Source organism: Tiliqua scincoides, chromosome 2 (genome assembly GCF_035046505.1).
Source record: "Tiliqua scincoides isolate rTilSci1 chromosome 2, rTilSci1.hap2, whole genome shotgun sequence".
In the NCBI taxonomy this organism is placed as follows: Eukaryota; Metazoa; Chordata; class Lepidosauria; order Squamata; family Scincidae; genus Tiliqua; species Tiliqua scincoides.
In genome coordinates, this window is record NC_089822.1 from 192,376,183 (window position 1) to 192,397,362 (window position 21,180).

Here is a 21,180-nt window from a genome sequence, read left to right on the forward strand (position 1 = left end):
GAGGGACCCTTGTAATAAAAGGGTTAGAGCTGGCCCTCAAGAGAGCCTTGAAACCTCTTTTTAAGCTCTCAGGGTAGCTGCCACTAACTCCCTGATGTCTAGAGTTACCTATTTTTGGGCAGAAGAGCTGAAGCAAACTGCTCTGCCAACAACCTTTTCTGCAGATGCCTCTCTTGATTCTTTCAATTTACAGCAAGTTCCATGGCAGTAGCTAGGAGAAACTTCTGACTCCAGCATTGGAATGTTGATGCAAGCTCCCAGGCCAGAATGGTCACACTCCTCTTTGAGGGGAATGAACTTTTCAGGGAGGCACTAGATTCTGATCTTGTTGAGAACAGGGATAAGAGAAGGGTTTTGCCCACCCTTTGAAAGGACAATTCCAAATATAAACACCACCAATCCTTTCAAGGTCACCAGCAATCCTTTCGTCCCAAGGGTCAATCCAAGTTTATAGCACTCCAGCAAATCTCCAAATGTTGCATCCTCCAGTTGCTATTTTAAGGCTCATGCTGTGGTCTCGCTGCCTGTGAGGCTGGTCTCCTCACAATGCAGATTGGGAACCCCTGCACTGGAGGACTACAGGAGCAGGACTGTTGGAAGGATTTTTAAAGCATCTGTGTTTTCAAACTATAAGTTTCATTAACAAAAATCCTATTGCCATTTGTAAAATATTTCAGCAATAGAAACTTTGCTTTTAGGAGAATGTAACAGAACAATACAGCTACATTTTGTTCTTAAGTGTAAGTAGCCATTTCAGAAACCAACAGAATGATAGCAAAATTTATACAAAACTTTTTAATTTATGACTGTGACCCACCAAGCTGAATGCATTCCATAAGTTGTATATGTAACAGGAGCCTGATAAATGCCTGGGATTTGAAAACACAATCAAGCACTTAGCAAGCTGCAATACATGATTGCATTTGGCTTGGTAAGTCAAAAAATATGCAGTCCAGGCCAAAAGCCCAATTTCTACTGCTTAACTATTAACAAAAGTGTCCCCAACAGAAGTTACTTGCACCTGTACACCCCCACTGCTCCCCAACTTTCCTTGACCTCCACTTCTTATTGTCAACCACTCCAAGGATCTATCATATCCAACACAATTGCCACCAATAACTACTTTTTCTTTTACAATCTCAGTGCGGGGCTGCGAGAAATGTTGGGGTAAAGCCTATTTTCTTGTCACAATTGCCTGATAATCACCCAAACTACAGCTTGGCAATACTTAATTCAGACAAGTTGGAGATACTGATGATTGAGGATTCTGACCATTCCTTGAAAAGTCCGATTATCCACACCCCTGTTACTTCAAGATTGCTTCAAAATTCTTTAGCCCTTGGCTGCCCTTGAAAAGCATTCAGAAACTTCAATTGTTATTTAAATACTGCTGTCCAGTAATTAGCCAGGACTGCTAATTGAGGACATATTACCTCAGGACTGATCTGCACTGGTTACTTGTTACTTGTTTACAGTCTCAATTTAAGGCACATTTAAAATCCTACGTGGCTTGAAGGATTTGGCTGTCTCTGCCAAATACGTGTCTTTCCATATGCTCCATTCAGTATCCAAGGCCCTGTTCCAGGTGTTTTTACCTTCTGAAATGTGACATGGATCCACTAGGACAGGGGTAGGCAACCTTAAACACTCAAAGAGCCATTTGAACCCATTTTCCGGAGGAAAAAAAACCTCGGGAGCCACAAAACCCTTTTGACATCTAAAATGAAGGTAACACTGCATATATAGTTGTTTTTTTTTACCTTTATGCTCTTATAGGTCCTATTTTTATAATGTAGCCCCCTCTTGTAGCTTTTAGTTAGTTTTGTCATACATTCTTGTCCTGTGTTTTCAGACGCCTGGTCCTCTATGGTGTTTTGCCTCATTCCAAGGCCATTCTGTGCCTGGAGAATTATGCCCACTTTAAGCAAATTAGCTCCCCTTCTTTCCCCCAACAAATGACCCTGGTTCTGCCCTGCAGTCCTGCTGGACCCCACCTCCAGGGTAGCTCGCCTGTTCAACCTGCAGAGGTCCTCTCTCCTGCCAGCAGCCTCCCACCACTACAGCAGACCCTGGGTCCTCAGCAGGTCTTGGGCACAGTAGCCACACTTCAAACTCCAGTGTCTCCAGCAGTCCATTAGTCACAACGTCAGTCAGAGTATCCAGGGCAGAGTCCAAAGTCAATAAGCCAAGTCACAGTCCAAAGTCAATAAGCCAAGTCACAGTCCAAGGTCAGATTCCAAAGTAAGTCAGAGTATCCAAGTCAAAGTCAATAAGCCCAGTCAGTCACCTCACCTCCCTCCAACCCACACCCCCTTCCTGCCTCAGGTGCTTCTTATATCCCTGAGGGCCCTATTGCCTTCAAGTGGCTGCAGCTGTCCAGCACACTCTGCTGGATGCCCAGGCCTTATCCTTAAAGGGGCCACTGCTGACACCACATCTACCTCCTCACCAGATCTTCCAGGATTCCAATACATATGGCGGTTATGACATCTGCTTATCTTACATGGATACTAAAGAACTCCCCCCACCTTCCAGAGGCACCCTGCTGGAAGGAAAAAAGGACACAGACTCCAGAGGTGGGGAAGAGAAGAAGCCAGAGCTGGGGGGCGGGGGCAGCCACAGGCCAGCTTCTGCCCTGCCTGCCTGCACTCCCTCACTCAGGCTGCAACCCTCTCCACACTATCCTGGGAGAAAGCCCCATTGACTACAATGGGAATTCTGAGCAGACAAGTTGGTTGGAGCTCTCAGGTTGCAGTCCTATCCACACTTTCCTGAGAGGAAGCCTCACTGACTACTTGTGAGTAGACCTGCATAGGAGGGGGCTGAGGCTGCAGCCCTCCACACCTTCCTGGGAGGAAGCCCCACTGACTACAGCGGGGCTTACTTGTGAATAGACCTGCACAGGAGGGGGCTGAGGCTACAGCCCTCCACACCTTCCTGGGAGTAGCCTAGGGACTACAGCGGGGCTTGCTCACCAACAGACCTGCACAGGCTCCCACTCACCCATCCTTGCGCTTGGCCTTGAGCAGGCTCCAAGGCTGCCATCCCAGGTACCCTTTCCTGGGAGTAAGCCTCATCCACTGTAATGGGGCTTACAACTGAGTAGACACGCATGGGAGCAGGCTTTAAGGCTGCCATCCCAGACACCCTTTCCTGGGAGTAAGCCTCATCCGCTGTAATGGGGCTTACAACTGAGTAGACACGCATAGGAGCAGGCTCCAAGGCTGCCATCCCAGGCACCCTTTCCTGGGAGTAAGCCTCATCCGCTGTAATGGGGCTTACAACTGAGTAGACACGCATAGGAGCAGGCTCCAAGGCTGCCATCCCAGGCACCCTTTCCTGGGAGTAAGCCTCATCTGCTGTAATGGGGCTTACAACTGAGTAGACACGCATAGGAGCAGGCTCCAAGGCTGCCATCCCAGGCACCCTTTCCTGGGAGTAAGCCTCATCCGCTGTAATGGGGCTTACAACTGACACCCTTTCCTGGGAGTAAGCTTCATCCGCTGTAATGGGGCTTACAACTGAGTAGACACACATAGGAGCAGGCTCCAAGGCTGCCATCCCAGGCACCCTTTCCTGGGAGTAAGCTTCATCCAATGTAATGGGGTTTACAACTGAGTAGACACGCATAGGAGCAGGCTCCAAGGCTGCCATCCCAGGCACCCTTTCTTGGGAGTAAGCTTCATCCGCTGTAATGGGGCTTACTACTGAGTAGACACACAGGATGTTTCCTCTGCTGTGGAGGAAAAGCCTCTCCTTGCACTGAGCGGGGACCTGCTCAGGGAAGGCGGGCTACAAGGGCTCGCAATGGCTGAGGAGGAGGGCGTCCTGCTGGAGAGTTGGGGATGGGAAAAACAGGGAGCTTAAGCCTGCAAAGCAGGCAAAATTGAAAAGGGAAACCAATGTGGGGCAGGTGGGGTTGAAGGGAGAGGAGGGCAGTAGGGGGCAGAGGGAAGCAGCCTGCCCTACCAACACAGGTGCCTCCTGTCACCCCCTTTGCCACTTTCACCCAGAGGAGCCACAGCAGACAGCTGAAAGAGCCACATGCGGCTCCAGAGCTGCGGGTTGCCGACCCCTGCACTAGGAGGACCAAGGACCCTTTTCACAACAGGACCAATGTTGTGCAACTCCCTCCCAGGAGGCACCCATCTGGCCCCTATTTTGTAGGCCTTAAGGTCACAAGTGTGTCTTTACTTTTCCAGAAAGCTTTAGACACTGATAAAGTTCTCATTGCTATGAAGCTTTTTTTTAGTAGATCTGGAATTGTGAAGGATCATTTAGGTCTGCGTATTTTATTTTAAATAAAATATAGTTGTCACATCATTCTAACAATTTGTCTTAAATTAGTCAAGCAACATACTAGAGTATAGACCAGGTATTTCCACACTTTTATCACTGCCAGAATAGGAGCACCCTGAACCCAACTCCATTCTAGCAGTGGAAGTCATTCAGTTAACAAACCATCTACAGTCCCAAACATTTGCAAAGTGAAAGTAACAAGGATCTTTGACTCTCCTTTCAGAGACCACATACTCCAGTTTCTCCTCTAGATGCAGTATTATCTGCTGTGCAAGACTAAGAGAGGCATTACATGCTGCTACTGAACATGGGTCAAAACAAACCATGCTTAATACCAGAAAACAATAGCAAAGTCTTCCTGGAAGGCGGTACTGCAACTGAGACAAATGAAGTTTAGCCTTTTAACTGGGAGTTTGAATTGTTTGTCTGAGTCAGTAGTAAGATTCTTACCATGTATGAAATAAAGGTGCTACACAGTATTGAGAATATGCTATGTTATGTTTTGCCTAAAGCATGCCCCCTATCTGAAATGCAAACAAATGATCTGGAAGTAGTTCACTGCACAGCTGTCTTTACAGACAAGGTTGTTGAATGCTTAAGCAAACATCATACTCTGTTCTGACAATACTCAGACAGCAACAAACCCAAAAGGAATAAGGAAATAAATGACAAATATATTTGGATTAGTGTCTTCAATTTCTAAATCTAGCTGTTATGATTTACAACACACTCTAATGGGAAAAACTGTCAAATGAATGTTTTAATCACCTTTATTTTTAACCAATATTTCCCTTGCAGGTTTTATTTCACTAATTGGTAAGCAGCAATTTTTAACAACCAAATTCTGCAAATGCTGTTTCCAATTCAATGTCTGGATTTTGATCCTCTTTGGTCCAACCTTATGCAAAATGAATATTAATTACTATACTGTATTTAAAATATACAATCCATAAAGCATTTGTTATGTGTGTCTTTTTTCTGTTAATGAAGAGCAGAAATAAAGCTATAGGAAACCCAATTAATACCAAATGTCACTTACTAGTTACAGCAATGTTGATCTCTCCTGATCTTGGAGTAAGCTCCCCATCCTGTGGAAATTGAGATATTCCAGAGGTACGCAAAGGCTCCAGGCTGAGTGAGCTGTCACTGGCAAGGTCACCAAGTACTGATCTCCTGTTGCCTAGCTGGCCTCTAGTGAGCCTTTCCATGTCAAAGGCCATATTGTCAGCACATGGCATATTTGTCTGCAAATAAAGTATCATCATATTAGCATATTTCATTTCCTTAGGCTGCTGGCAAAATTATGCATGCTTCAGCCAATACAGCAAAATGTCAGAATCAGCGTTCCCACTAAGGGAGGGGTGCCAAACTTGTTTCATATAGTGGGCCTTCATGATGCCTGCTGAGGGCCAGAAGTGATGTCATTAAGCATGAAGTGTTATTGACTGATTCTCTGCCTTTCTCCCCAAAGGGCACCCAAGACGGCTCATGAACAGAAATAAGCACTTTTTCTCACTTAAGGACTCATTAGCTGCAAATGACAGAAAGTATGCACATCCTGATCATATCTGCAAGATATGGGAGAGCCCATTTATCACACAGGCCACCCTTTCAGCAATGACACCTCAGCACAGCTCAGTAGCTGCGAGCAGCTGATGGTGGTTCTGGGAGAGTCCGAGGTCCAGATAAAGAGCCTCTGCGGGCCTTATGTTTGACACCCTTGCTCTAAGGGGTATGCGCCAGTGCACAGACCTCTCCAGTAGCTGAGCGGAACCACAACTCATCATGATGCCATTTCCAGATGTTGAGTGTGGCATCATCACCAAATGTCTGGATTGCCAAGCTCTGCACTGTGTTCAGCTCAACAAGAAGGTGCTCAGCTGTACACCTTAGAGGGAACACTGGTCAGAAGCATTACAAAATATCTATAAGAAAGACAATCAGTAGTGGCCAGTGAGATAGCATAATGCAGAGGAGAAGGCTGTCTGCTAAGCAGCAAGTAAGGGGCGATGGTCAGCAGCCACACAAGCAAATTGCTGAACCATTTAAATAAATTGCATGCTGTTCTGACAATGGCCAGACTATGAACTGTAACCATATGCAGATGTTTCCTCTCCTGTTCATCTGCAGAGGCAAACACACAGGGAAAGTATCTCACAGTGACTGGAATCCACAGGGAGAAATTATCCTCACTTCCAGTATTTGCCTCTGGAAGGCAAAAGAGTGAGCGAGTAAGCAGAATGGAGCCAACAAATGTATCCCACAGAATCCATCACAAATTCCCTCTCCATGGGAGAACAACAACTTGAATGGTGTTTCCATAAATATCATATCAAGCCCAAAATAATAGAGAAGGCAAACACTTTTGCATATACCTGGATTTCTGAACTCACAGCGGATAGGTTCAAATGCAATACCATAATGAAGTCAGGAGCTTTGCTCCTGCTCCTAACTTGAACTGTCTCATGTATCTGCTACTGCTGTGTGGCATCCATAAGGACAGGGCCCCTTTACAACCTGAGCTGTTGTTCAGCAGCAGCTGCCTCTTTCTATGAACTACTCTACCACACTTGCTCTACTACACCAGATGCTGCTGCAAACAGCACTTAAATCTTCAGAGTTCTGTAAATTTAAACCCTACATGTAGGTTGATAAGATGCAATGGGATCTCAGGAAAAGTGTCTTATACAGCCAATAATAATGTCTTCTAACTTTGGATATTGCGTATCCACAATGTGCTAATTAAGGCACAATATAGCTGCACATCTTTATCTGTCATTTGCAGCACAAAGCCATTAGGTTACAATAACTGTCTACTTGCAGTTCATGATCTGTATTTCTAAAAGAGACCGAGTGCTTTTGACTGGGACAGCTAAGAAGAATAGCAGATTCCTCCCATGATGTGCTTGACTTGAAAGAAGCTATACGTATGCTTTGTTGCCTCTTTGTTTGAACGGTAGTGTGCCTTCTGTTTTTTAACATGAGTACAGAAGATTTATTTTGAAATCATCAGTAATGCCCCCACAGTACATGCTCACCCCAAGTTAATATCATTTTGTGAGTTCTCCTGAAAAGCAACCTTTGCAAAGACCCAAAAGTTATCCGGTTGAATCAGAGACCCGTTTCAAGCCATTAGGGAAAAAGAGTCCAGATTGATTGTTCTCTCATAAAACGCATTTTGCTTTGAAAATATATTTAAGTGGGACAAATTTATTTGATCATACCAGGTATGAAATAAAAGGTTATCATCTAAGGTTTAATTCCTGTCACTTATCCCAAGATAAATGGTTAGCTCATTCTGGACTTAGTATATGACCAGAGATTCAGAGAATAATAATTAAGCCAGATAACTCTGGATGAGATTTTCCACAACTCAGTTTAGACTCTGACATAAGTGATATTGTTGCATCGCTGATCGTAATTCAGAATGCAGAGTTGGGAAAATGTCACCCAATTTCATAAAAGCAGTGAATAATAAAACTGAGCAACCAAGGTAGAGTGCTAATGCACTGTGAAATTATTTTCTTTTTACATGAGTTTTCTAATGTTTGGATGTTTGGACAGTAATTCTTTGTATTCAAGCAAGTCTTGACTCACCACAATTCCCAGGGCTTTCAAAATGTTCAGTTTACACATAGGGCAGGTACAGTGTTCACTGAGCCATGGATCCACACAAGTTTTGTGAAAAACATGCCTAAAAAGCAAGATTAGTTGTAAACCACAAGTCATCATTAGGTTCAGGAGAAGCTGTAATATCAGACATGGTTAGGAATACAAATCTAACACTTGGGTTTCCTTAAATGCACCCATCACATATCTCACAAATAACTTCTGTGGACACAATTCCCTTCCTGAAAGAAAAAGTGTTTACTAAAAGGAATGGAGGAATGAAGAAGGCTTACAGGTTGAGTTAATGTAGCCTGGTAGGGCAGGCTACCAACCATGGTATACTATGGTAGGTTAAAGTATTTGTGAAAGTCTTCCCAAGAGTTGATTATTTGCTTAGGACGCAATTTAGACCACACGTGTGTGCACACACATAGGCATAAGACCAGAGTCAGAGAAAGGGCAACAAAAAAGTCAAGACTGAAGGAACTGCTTTGTTCAGTCTAATACTTAACAAAAATCTCCTGCAGCTCAAGCCCAATAGATCTAGACCTACTCCCTGGAACAGCAGAGAACAAATCTTTGCCATCTTTCATGAGACAGCCCTTCATGTATTTGAAGAGCTCTACCTGTCTTTTCTTCTCCAGGCTCAACATAATTTTCTCTGAATCTGCTCTAGTTTGACTACTTTCGCAACTGTGCGAGCTTCGGGAGTGGATCCCAGAATCCAAGGAATTCCTTATGGGGGGAGGAGATCTGGAATAAAACCCCTGCGGATAAGGAGGGCCCACAATATATACATAAGTATGTAGACGATTATAGTATTGCTTTTTACTTATTGTTTTGATAAAGGAACCAACTGTCTTGACAAGTATTATCTTATTGTTGATTTAGAGCCCAATCCTGAGCTCCCAGGGTGCGCAGCTTCGGCAGCACAGAAAATGGCTGCAGCTGCATCCTACGCGCCTCGGGAGAATGTGACTTTGTCCCCTTCTACCAGGTAAGGGAAGTAGCCCCACAATGGGGTTACTCAATTCACTGCTGACCAAAAGGTCGGTAGTGAGGTAAAAGTGTTCGGGTTAGGCAGTAAGCACCTCACGAACGTTCAGAATCCATACCGCCTCCCTTCCTTTCTGCTCCCTTCCCCCGCCTCGCCTCCTCCCCACACTCTCCCCCGCCCTCCACCCACCTCCTCTCTCCCCAGAACGCCTCCTCCCCGCCCCAGCTTACCTTACTGCGACTCGGTGGTCCATGCGACCACTGAGCGGTGGAGCTTGGGTGCCTCGGTAAGCCTCACAAATGTGCCTTACTGCACGTTTGCAACAGTGTGCGCCGGTGATGAGCCGGTGCGGCAAGCCCAGGATTGGGCTCTTAATTAGGGAACTAGCTATTTCTGATAAATATGGGTATGGAAAGTGAGAATTGCTTAAATTGGATTGGCTTTCAGGAAAAGTCTGAAATGAGGAAGTGCATGAAAAGCTGTGCATCCCCAGAGAGATGATGGCTCAGGACAGAATGACCTGGAACACAACTGTAAACAATATGAAAGATGAACTTGTTTTGGTTGATTAGGAATAGGTGGGATTGAGATATATTTTGATAATGTTGACAAACAAGAGAGTCTGTCTATTTATAGGCACCATAAAACTTGCTGACATGAAACATAATTTCAATGAGCCATGTAACTCATTGAAGCCATGTAACTCATCTGCTGTATGTAATTTCTGTTTCCCATCCTACTGACATGAAATTTTCAGGTATTCTATTACTCCCTTAAAGCAGAGTTTCTCAAACTGGGGCATCACGACCCCCCAGACCGAGAAGCCCTATCTCTGCCCCCTTAAGGGATGGGGGGAAGAGCAAAGGCAGTGATGCAATCCCCAGAATGGTGTTGCTGCTGGGGCTGAACCAGTTTTTTTAAACTTACCTCTGCAGCGCTGGCCACTGGGAGGTGCATGAAGCTCAGCAGAGCGCACCACAGAGCTCCCTCAAGCCTCAGTATGAGTAACTCAAAACTGGAAATGGTTTCAGATCACATTTTTTAATGCATACTGAGGCTTGGGGAACTCTGTGGAGGGCTTGCAGGGCTCCACACACCTCCCAGGGGTCGGCGCGGCAGAAGTTTAAAAAAACCTCATTCTGCCCTGGCAGAATGACCTGGGGATCACGTCGCTGCCTTTGCCCCTGCCCCACAACAACTTACCCTGGTTCCCAAACTCCCATGACACAAACTCCCAAGAAGCTTGGGAATCGCTGCCTTAAAGTGTTATACCTGAAAAATGTCAGATGTATACGGTAAACATTTCTCACTGCATAGACAATCAAAAAAAGAATAAAACTAGAACAAGCTTTATGTTCATTTCAGCTGGAAAAATTCAGCCGTTTTTCTGCTGCTTCTAATTTCTATATTTCTCATGCTAGCAATATGGCATTACTGAGCATTCTACAAATCCCCTAAAGCAGTGCTTCCTGAACTTTCTAGCACCGGAACCCACTTTTAAAAATGACCATCTATTGTGACCCATTAGACAAAAAAAATCTAAAAGGAAATGATATTTTATTATTAATAATTAATTAATTAATTAATTAATTAATTAATTAATTAATTAATAATAGGGGTACTATGCTCTTAAGGCTGCTAGAGTCCTTACATATAGTGTGTGTGCATGTAGAAATTTGCTACACTCTTCCTAGAAATGAAGTTCAAGGACTGTTCCTCCAAACCTTTACAGACATTCCAGGAAACCCGGAAAGCTAAAACTGGAGAGCAAGATGTGCAGTTAGGGACTTCAAGACCAGACAAAAAACTGAAAGTGGGTTCACATGTGATCCACAGCAAGCCAGTTACAAGAGAAAATAGAAAGATGTGACATTTTAATTTGAGGATATGAAGATTACCTCATACCACAGATAACATTCGAGCTGACATTTTTCTTCTGCAGGCAAGGGTGCTTGCAAAGGTTTTGTTTGTTTCAAAAACTTTTCATGACACACCAAAAGTTGGATTGTAACCCACTGGTGGGTCCTGACCCACCATTTGGGAAACACTGCTCTAAAGAATCAAACATTTGACATTTTGAATACAAAGCTATTTGTAAACTGAGGCTAAGTGAATGAACTCTGCTTACCCATAGGAAAATGGCTGCTATTGGACTGAAAAAGCTGTAGTAACCAGGCTAGTAGGTGGGGATTAGCATAACACAGTGTGTAAATGCTGATGCATTTGCCAGGCAGGGATGTTTTGCATGGAGTGCAAGTTAAACAGAGAAAGTACTGTTTGATGGGGCAGAGAAAAAGTATGCATCAGAGAATTTACATCCACCAAGTTATATCTCTGTCAATTCCCTATGTGTAAATCTTTACATGAGTAATTCTTTGACTCTTTATTCCACATGGTGATTTCAACTGTAGTCTGTAGTTTGGCTCACTTCCTCAGGATCTGCCTTGTGTGTTCTGTGATCTGTGTGTTCTGCAATCTAGAACTAGAATTCTAGTTCACAGTAAGCCATCAATTATAAAGTTATGAAAAGCTAATTTTTCTGGCAGCAAAAACAAAGTAGAGAAGGAAAGGGATTTTGCTACCTGAAAAACATTTGAACAAATGAGAGTTGTATTTATGATGGCCCGACGCACCTAATGAACAAACTTTTGCATACTTCTCCTTGTATTCCTAGAAATAACGAAATTAATAATAATAATAGTAATAATAGGCAAACTACTTGCCTTCAATAATTTCTACCATTTTCTATTGGTACCACCAATAGAAAACCACCATTTTCTATTCCTGATAAATCCCTAATTATCTAAGACTCAAATTATATATTACATTAACCATGTGACATAATGTTAAAGGCTTGCTTTTACTTACATGTAGCAGCTGCATGGGGCTGAGATATTGATTGATACAACTGCAGTGGTACAGGGCATTTAACCCTTTATTTATGAGGTTTTCTCCCTGAATATCACACCCCCAAAGAATCTATTTAATCCTAAATTATAATTTGCTATAATGGCACTTTAAGGATTAAATAATTGCTTCACAGGAATAATTTAATAAAGGATTAAAGGAATTTAATAAAGGATTAAATAATTGCTTCACAGGAATAATGTTCCAGATGTAAAGAATTAAATACCTTCCAGCACGACTCTGAGGTCTCTGTCTAGACTGGCTATCTGTAGCTGTCACAAACAAGTAAAAGGCAACCTTTAACAATATGGGATGTGGTTAATGTAATGTGCAATTTTGTCTAGCCCTTTTGTTATGGTTCCACCACGCATGGCTAACCAGCCAAGTTAGAGAGGCTGTGAAGGGCAAGGAAGCTTCCTTCTGTAAATGGAAGTCTTGCCCTAATGAGGAGAATAAAAAGGAACATAAACTGTGGCAAAAGAAATGTAAGAAGGTGATACTGGAGGCCAAGCGAGACTATGAGGAACGCATGGCCGGCAACATTAAGGGGAATAATAAAAGCTTCTTCAAATATGTTAGAAGCAGGAAACCCGCCAGAGAAGCGGTTGGCCCTCTGGATGGTGAGGGAGGGAAAGGGGAGATAAAAGGAGACTTAGAGATGGCAGAGAAATTAAATGAGTTCTTTGCATCTGTCTTCACGGCAGAAGACCTCGGGCAGATACCGCTGCCCGAACGGCCCCTCCTAACCGAGGAGTTAAGTCAGATAGAGGTTAAAAGAGAAGATGTTTCAGACCTCATTGATAAATTAAAGATCAATAAGTCACCGGGCCCTGATGGCATCCACCCAAGGGTTATTAAGGAATTGAAGAATGAAGTTGCAGATCTCTTGACTAAGGTATGCAACTTGTCCCTCAAAACGGCCACGGTGCCAGAAGATTGGAGGATAGCAAATGTAACGCCTATTTTTAAAAAGGGAAAGAGGGGGGACCTGGGAAACTATAGGCCGGTCAGCCTAACATCCATACCGGGTAAGATGGTGGAATGCCTCATCAAAGATAGGATCGCAAAACACATAGATGAACAGGCCTTGCTGAGGGAGAGACAGCATGGCTTCTGTAAGGGTAAGTCTTGCCTCACGAACCTTATAGAATTCTTTGAAAAGGTCAACAGGCATGTGGATGCAGGAGAACCTGTGGACATTATATATCTGGACTTTCAGAAGGCGTTTGACACGGTCCCTCACCAAAGGCTACTGAAAAAACTCCACAGTCAGGGAATTAGAGGACAGGTCCTCTCGTGGATTGAGAACTGGTTGGAGGCCAGGAAGCAGAGAGTGGGTGTCAATGGGCAATTTTCACAATGGAGAGAGGTGAAAAGCGGTGTGCCCCAAGGATCTGTCCTGGGACCGGTGCTTTTCAACCTCTTCATAAATGACCTGGAGACAGGGTTGAGCAGTGAAGTGGCTAAGTTTGCAGACGACACCAAACTTTTCCGAGTGGTAAAGACCAGAAGTGATTGTGAGGAGCTCCAGAAGGATCTCTCCAGACTGGCAGAATGGGCAGCAAAATGGCAGATGCGCTTCAATGTCAGTAAGTGTAAAGTCATGCACATTGGGGCAAAAAATCAAAACTTTAGATATAGGCTGATGGGTTCTGAGCTGTCTGTGACAGATCAGGAGAGAGATCTTGGGGTGGTGGTGGACAGGTCGATGAAAGTGTCGACCCAATGTGCGGCGGCAGTGAAGAAGGCCAATTCTATGCTTGGGATCGTTAGGAAGGGTATTGAGAACAAAACGGCTAGTATTATAATGCCGTTGTACAAATCTATGGTAAGGCCACACCTGGAGTATTGTGTCCAGTTCTGGTCGCCGCATCTCAAAAAAGACATAGTGGAAATGGAAAAGATGCAAAAGAGAGCGACTAAGATGATTACGGGGCTGGGGCACCTTCCTTATGAGGAAAGGCTACGGCGTTTGGGCCTCTTCAGCCTAGAAAAGAGACGCTTGAGGGGGGACATGATTGAGACATACAAAATTATGCAGGGGATGGACAGAGTGGATAGGGAGATGCTCTTTACACTCTCACATAATACCAGAACCAGGGGACATCCACTAAAATTGAGTGTTGGGAAAGTTAGGACAGACAAAAGAAAATATTTCTTTACTCAGCGCGTGGTCGGTCTGTGGAACTCCTTGCCACAGGATGTGGTGCTGGCGTCTAGCCTAGACGCCTTTAAAAGGGGATTGGACGAGTTTCTGGAGGAAAAATCCATTATGGGGTACAAGCCATGATGTGTATGCGCAACCTCCTGATTTTAGGAATGGGTTATGTCAGAATGCCAGATGTAGGGGAGGGCACCAGGATGAGGTATCTTGTTATCTGGTGTGCTCCCTGGGGCATTTGGTGGGCCGCTGTGAGATACAGGAAGCTGGACTAGATGGGCCTATGACCTGATCCAGTGGGGCTGTTCTTATGTTCTTATGTTCACACCCTAATGGATGCAAGTTTGTATGAGCACCAAGGACCTAAAATGCAAATGTGTATTAATCTCTTAAAGTAAAACCAAAATTATAAAGACATAGATGAATACCCAATATATTGTCAAGAATAAAACATTATCTGAAAAGGAAAAGAAATAGTTGACATACTTGCATGGCAGAATGCGGACAACATCATTCTGTTTGTAGCTCTCAATGCAGACAGCACAATGATCAAAGTCGGGATCTGTTTCCTACAAAAAATAGAGTGAAAAATCAAGTAAAAACTAGCACTAAATAACCACAAGAGATAGTAGGAGCAATCCAAGAGTGAAGAATATGGCAGCTGTGAAAAGCAGGATTGAAATAAGTCTAACACTTTTTTTCTTTAACAAATAATGGTCAAAACTCATTGATGATGATTGTGATGAATACAGGTCCAGCCTATTTATACACAGATTTTTTTATACATGGATTTGACTCAACAGGAATGGCCACTGCAGATGAGAAGGAATGTGCTGATCCCTGGAGAAGGGGAAAAATACATCCCTTTAAAATCAGTTTTAAAAACTGAACAGTCCTTTAACAATAGCCTGCTTAATGAGGGGGGGGGGCAGCAGGCTGACAATCCATCAATCCTTTTCTCTTCTGGGGCATTTGGTGGGCCGCTGTGAGATACAGGAAGCTGGACTAGATGGGCCTTTGGCCTGATCCAGCGGGGCTGTTCTTATGTTCTCCTGTGGACCCCTCCCTTCCCCCAGTATGTGAAAGAAAGGTGATCAATTTGCATTGGTGAAGGGAGTGGTTGAAGTAAAGCGCTGATGGACTGTCTTCTTAATGACTCTTACCTTAGAGTCAAAAGGTCAGCAAGGCTGTTTTTAAATCACTGGAGCAAAGAAACTTTGTTTTTTAAATTGATTTGCTATAGTACGTTTTTTGTTATCCATGTGAGTGCTTGGAAGGAACCCACACGAATAATTAGTCTCAACCTGTATTTATAAAAAGTAGTTCACAAAACAGTTTACATAGTTAAATAAATAAATCTCATACAAGAGGACAGCATGTGACATATGCCAAGGCAGTGGGACAGAATGCTGCTACTCCTTCCCACACAAATGGCACATTTAAAAAAATAAAACTTCAAATAAAAACTTAACTGCTTAATATTGAGCAAATACAATACATGACAGCAGGACTATTTGAGAGTTGTGTCAGGGGCTTCTTTCACCTTTCCACTCCTCCCCCCCATCTTGCTTTTGTTTCAAGCTTTTATTGCATTCCTTTTCCACACTAGTTCCTGCTATTCCTAGATGATGATTAGGTCCAGAATAGAGTATTATCTTTAACTCAAGACTTCTCGTTGCAACTATTCTTTCTACTTTATGCATTTTAGACATCTCTGTGCCAGAGGCTCTTCTTCTAGAAGGAATCAAAGGTATTTTGTAAGTAAAATTTGCATGCAGACATGAAGCTTATGCATTCTTCTCCTCAGCCAATATAGAAACAGTGAGGCAGAGACAAAGATATCAAAAGTGCTGCAAGAAAATTATCAACTTCAGTGCTAGAAACAGTCAGCAATTTATACAGAGAACCCTAATGGGTTACACCAGTGGTACTCAAACTTTTCCAGCCAGTGGCTCCCTTGACCCCTATGGCTGTTGGCCATGACGCCCCATCATGTTCCTGAGGGCTGGAAGTGACATCATTAAACAGGAAGTGGCCAGAAATATTAACTATATTAAATATAATATAATATTTATTATAATATAATGTTAAATATTAAATATATATTAACTATATTAATATTAATTATATTAATCAGATCATTAATTAAATGCAGATCTTAAAAATACATTATTAATATACAGCAATATACATGCTTTATAAATGATCGGCTGCTGATCACTGTTGGAGACAGGATGCTGGAGTAGGTAGATTTTGTCTGGTCCAGGAGGACTCATTTTTTTAAACTTTGTAAGCATACCAAAATAATTGTTTTATCAAATGAACTTTGTGAACAACCAGGCTGACCAACATTACACACATACACACCCCTGTGGACCCCAATCCAACTAGTCATTTCTCCCATTCTCAGATAGGATTGATTAACCCTTTATTAATTTAATGAAATTAAATTTTTCCAGCAGCTGGTGGGGAAAACAAAAATAGACCATGAAAATATATCAGAGCTGATAAGGGTTTGGTTAGGAAGCTGATTTGTCTCCTATACTAGGAGATGCACAGCTCAAGCCTATGACTGTCTAATCAGAAGTAAGTCCCATTAGAGTCAATGGGACTTACTCCCAGGAAAGTGTGGATAGGACTGGGCTGGCAATCACTTCATCAATGGCTGATAAGTATTCCCTTCAAATAGCAAGATTCATCACTTTAAAAAATATAGCCTTTCCTCTTCAGTCAAACAACAAGATTAATAAATCACTTTAAAAACAGTACCCTTTTTCTGCTCCTGGCCAAGTAAAGTGTGTGCTTGTCTCTCCCCTCCCCCTTTGCCAACTGCATGGAAGCAACTTTAAGAGTCCTGATGACTGGTAAAATAGGAAGTGTTTTATTTGGGGAGGGGGAAGAAAGCAGGAAAGTTTGGCGATCCAAAGGGGGCAGTGGAAGAGGGAGGGCGTTGAAAAGAGAGATTTCACTTTGATGAGAAGTGATCCCAGGCTGGGAACTAGGACAAGGATCAGCGAGGGTTAAGGACTACAAGCCGAGCATGCTTGGAAGAGGGCGGGGCGGCAGCAACCACTCTTGCAGCTGAGCAACTCCCTTCTGCTTTAAAAAAAAGCGCAGACAACGGGCAGAAGGGCTCGTATTCTGCCCAGGGGTGTGACTGTATCACTGCAAGGGGACATCCCGAGCCTCCCCTTTGAGTTCCTGGTGCCACCCTAAAGAGCCACGCCTCACAGTTTAAATAACACTGGGTTACACTGATGAAGTTAGATTAATTTACTTATAAGCCAACACTGCTTTATACAACACATAGCTAACAGTTAGATGGTATCATTATACCTTATCACCCTTCTTCACAGTCCTTGTTGTCAGTTTTCCAACAGCTTTCTTGGCAGCATCTCCAAGACGACGCTATATAAAAATAAATATATTGATGAGGTGTTAGAAAACTTAGGGTAATTTTCCAAACTATAGTCTCTTTGACCATAAACACCAAAATCATTTTCATTAAAAGCAGAGATGTCTATGCTTAAACTGCAAATTATGTCAAAACTATTTGCCTTCTAAGAGAATGGAAAATGGCTACCTGCCAGCTCATTCAGATTTCTCAGACATGTTGCTTAGAACTGAGTGAACTCACATTTCCTTGCTTCAACAATCAGGATTCCCCACAGGAGGAGGATTAGGTTCATCCAATGGGGATAAAGCAAGTTAACTTTCTGTGTGTGCTTTAAGCTATTGTAATCAGGCTTTCAGTTCTTTGAAGGGTTCTGCCTTTACAGAGATGTTTCCAGGGATCAGTCTTGGTTTTTTAGTAGCTTTCCAATAAGATGATAAAGCCAGAAGTCTTTCATAGAATGTGGTCACATTAATCTTTTCTGCATCTCTAAACTTTGACAGAATACATAAGAGATTTAATTCTGAGTGTATCTTAATCTATGCTAGATATATTTCAGTGCTTTATATACTTTAAGGACAGGTCCTCATAAACACGAAGGTGTATCTCCACAAACAAATGTTCCCTTCCCAAAAGAAATCGTCAGCACAGCGAAATCACAATTACTTAATACATTTTATCCCACCTTTCCACCATTACCACCATTATAAGATCATTAAAATCTGTTTTGGATTGAAGAAATGATGCATTTTCCAGTGGTTCACTGGTGTCATCATTACACACCCACAATCCAACCCCCAGGTAGCCATCCATATTTTAGCCAGTGTTGTCAAGAGAGACATTTTTTAATTCAAAAGGGTATTAAATTCCCATCTCAAAGAACTTAACCCTTCTATGTGAATATGCAATGATTTACAGAATTGTTACAACTTATGTAAGTCTGCATATTAAATATAATGAATCCTAAATGCAATAGACCACAATTCAACAGACTGTGGAAGTAAAAGATGCTTTCCAATGTTCACTGAAGTTCATTAAATCCATACTTCACACCACTTTGACTAGCAGCTCCCTTGACCTACTGGGCCATTGGCTGCAGCTTCCCATTAGGGCTACAATCATATACATTGTATAGACTGGTTTTTCACAAGGAATCCGCAGCTTCCCTGGCTGGATTCCACAGGTCCCTGGGAAGCCACAGCTCACAGTTTGGGAATCACTGCTTTACAGTTTCCTTGCAAATCCAAAAGAAGCTCTGTAAGGTAGGTGTCACAAGAGGATCAGTTCAGGTTTTTCTATCTTCCAGATGCTCGCATTTCTATTCTTATACTTTATTTTTATCCCGCTTTTCTCCCCAAAGGGACTCAGGGCTGCAATGGCACTGGAAAGTTGAATAGGATTAGACTAAGTTAACAACACCGTACATGCAACAACTTGATTCCAAAACATATTTTGTAACAAGTTCTTCTAAATCAGTGTGGGATGGAAATTTCTGATAAGGTAGGAACTAGGTATTATTTTTGCTGAGGTACTCTTGGTTGATATCCAGTCTAATATACCAGAGGTCTTCAACAAGTAGTTCAGATTTCAGATGAGGATCATTACACAATCTCTGGTGAGTCACAGTGGTGCTGCCACCACTATTTTGTTTTGAGGCTTAGGTCTGCACAGTCTGAATAGGAGTCAGGGCTAGGGATTCTAGATGAGACATATTCTGGAGACTTTGAACAGGCCACGTCCCCAATTTTTAGAAGGCCTCCTCAGTCTTCTACCCACTTCTCTGCTCTCCCCTGATATAGCATTGACCCACTTCCTCTTTTTTTATTTACGCCTTTCAAAACTGAGCGTAGATTATTACCATGCATTCTCTACCCCTACCGCTTCCAAGTCACTTGGAAGGAAAGAAGGGGCAAAATGACATAGTAGCCGCACAGCAGACTGACATGCAGATGGAACTGTTGGACAAACAGCCATCATGTTATTGGTAGCTCTCCATTTCCATGTTCACATGAAGTTTCTCCCCATACGTAGCATCATTATTCTCCTCCCCCCCCCGCCAACTCGCTACTCAAATGGTGTTCATTTTGTGGCATGACTATCACACCAGCATTCCTCAAGAAGATTTTCTGTAGGTGGTATTGTAGTGGTCATATTCCACATAATTTTGCTGCTCATTCTTGGGTGTAGTGCCAATAAGGGTGTGTTGCTGGCTAGCACTCCTCTGACATACAGTTGAATTACAGGAGAGTGCTGAAAGACATGTAGCAGCTTTGCCAGACATGCCAATAATTATAGCAACAGGAGAAAAACTACTGCTCATCCACCAGAAACTGAGTTCACAAGCTCTTATGAATTGCAGCTCCCAGGTTCATAAGCAATAAATACTGAAATCAAACATTCCTATTTCAAAGTAACATACAAACAAGGCGAATGAGAGATCATGGACGTGCAACTAGTGGTCCACTGGTTTGTATTAAAAACCTAAGGACAACAAATTGGAGCAGAAGCATGCAGTTTAGTAGGAAGTCGTTGAACTAAACATGTCCCTAGCCTCTCTTATATATTTATTATACAGTTATATATTATTATTAACAGTATTTATATACTGCTTTTCAACTAAAAGTTCACAAAGCGGTTTACAGAGAAAAATCAAATAACTAAATGGCTCCCTGTCCCAAAAGGGCTCACAATCTAAAAAGATGCAAATGAATACCAGCAGACAGCCACTAGAACAGACAGTGCTGGGGTGAGGTGGGCCAGTTACTCTCCCCCTGCTAAAAAAAGGAGCACCCACTTGAAAAAGTGCCTCTTACCCAATTAGCAGGGGTATTTACCCAATTAGCAGGGGTATATAGCATCCATTTCACTTCTCATCTCTACAAATATGGAAAAGATAAGAAACTCATTAGCATTGGCAAAGCCAAGCTAGGTCATTGAAAAGGGAGGTAGCAGCCTAACTGGAAGTAAAATACTTTAGTATCACACTATGGTTACTACGGTACAGTAAATATATATATTTACTTAAACATCCTTAAACACCCTAAGATTCAACCAGTCACTGAAGATCACAGCAGAGTTTCAGCAGCAAAACACTAAGTAGGTCTGTCCTGTGTCTGCTCTGAACCATATCCATTCAGCAAAAGGCTCATTCTCCCTACCTCCGTCCAATTACCGTATTTTTCGCTCTATAAGACGCACTTTTTCCCCCCAAAAAAGTGGGGGGAAAAGTGTGTGCGTCTTATGGAGCGAATACTGCAAAAAAAAAAAAAAAAAAAAAAAAAAAAAAAAAAACCTCCGCCCCCTGCCCGCTCTGCTCGGCTCCGCTTCCCAGGAAAGCGGAGTGGGTGGGGTGGCAGTCTTGCTGAGCAAGCCCGCGTGTCTACTCAGAAGTAAGTCTCAGAGTCACTGGGGCTCACTCCCAGGAAAGGGGGGGTGGGTGGGTGGGATGGCTGGCTCGCTGAGAAAGCCCACGTGTCTACTCAGAAGTAAGTCTCAGAGTCACTGGGGCTCATTCCCAGGAAAGCGGGGGTGGTTGGGTGGGATGGCAGTCTTGCTGAGCAAGCCCCTAGAGCAGGGGTGCTCATTATGTCGACCCTCAAGCTACCAGTCCATCTCAGGCGAAATGAGTCAATCGCGGGCTTCTCTCCTGTCCACGCATCCCTAGGAGTGAGCCCCTGGCAGGCTTGTGAGCCCAGGGAGCGAGCTTAGGGAGTGAGTCCAGGGAGCCCAGGGACTGAGACGGACTCCTCCCTGGGAGAGGAGGCGCTGGCAGGCTTTTCTCCAGTGCACTCATCCCTGGGAGTGAGCCCCATT

The 21,180-nt window shown here is 43.2% G+C and overlaps 1 protein-coding gene across 1 annotated transcript in view; it reads right to left on the reverse strand.

Moving 5' to 3' along the window:
* Positions 1-21,180, reverse strand: part of RNF130 (ring finger protein 130) — a 54,776-nt gene that overhangs the window by 6,957 nt on the left and 26,639 nt on the right. The window contains exons 4-7 of the mRNA XM_066614934.1: positions 17,310-17,381; positions 14,460-14,542; positions 7,897-7,993; positions 5,339-5,543 (exon numbers count right to left, since the gene is read on the reverse strand). Of these exons, the coding sequence (XP_066471031.1) occupies positions 5,339-5,543; positions 7,897-7,993; positions 14,460-14,542; positions 17,310-17,381 (457 nt within the window). The remainder of the gene's footprint in view (positions 1-5,338; positions 5,544-7,896; positions 7,994-14,459; positions 14,543-17,309; positions 17,382-21,180) is intronic.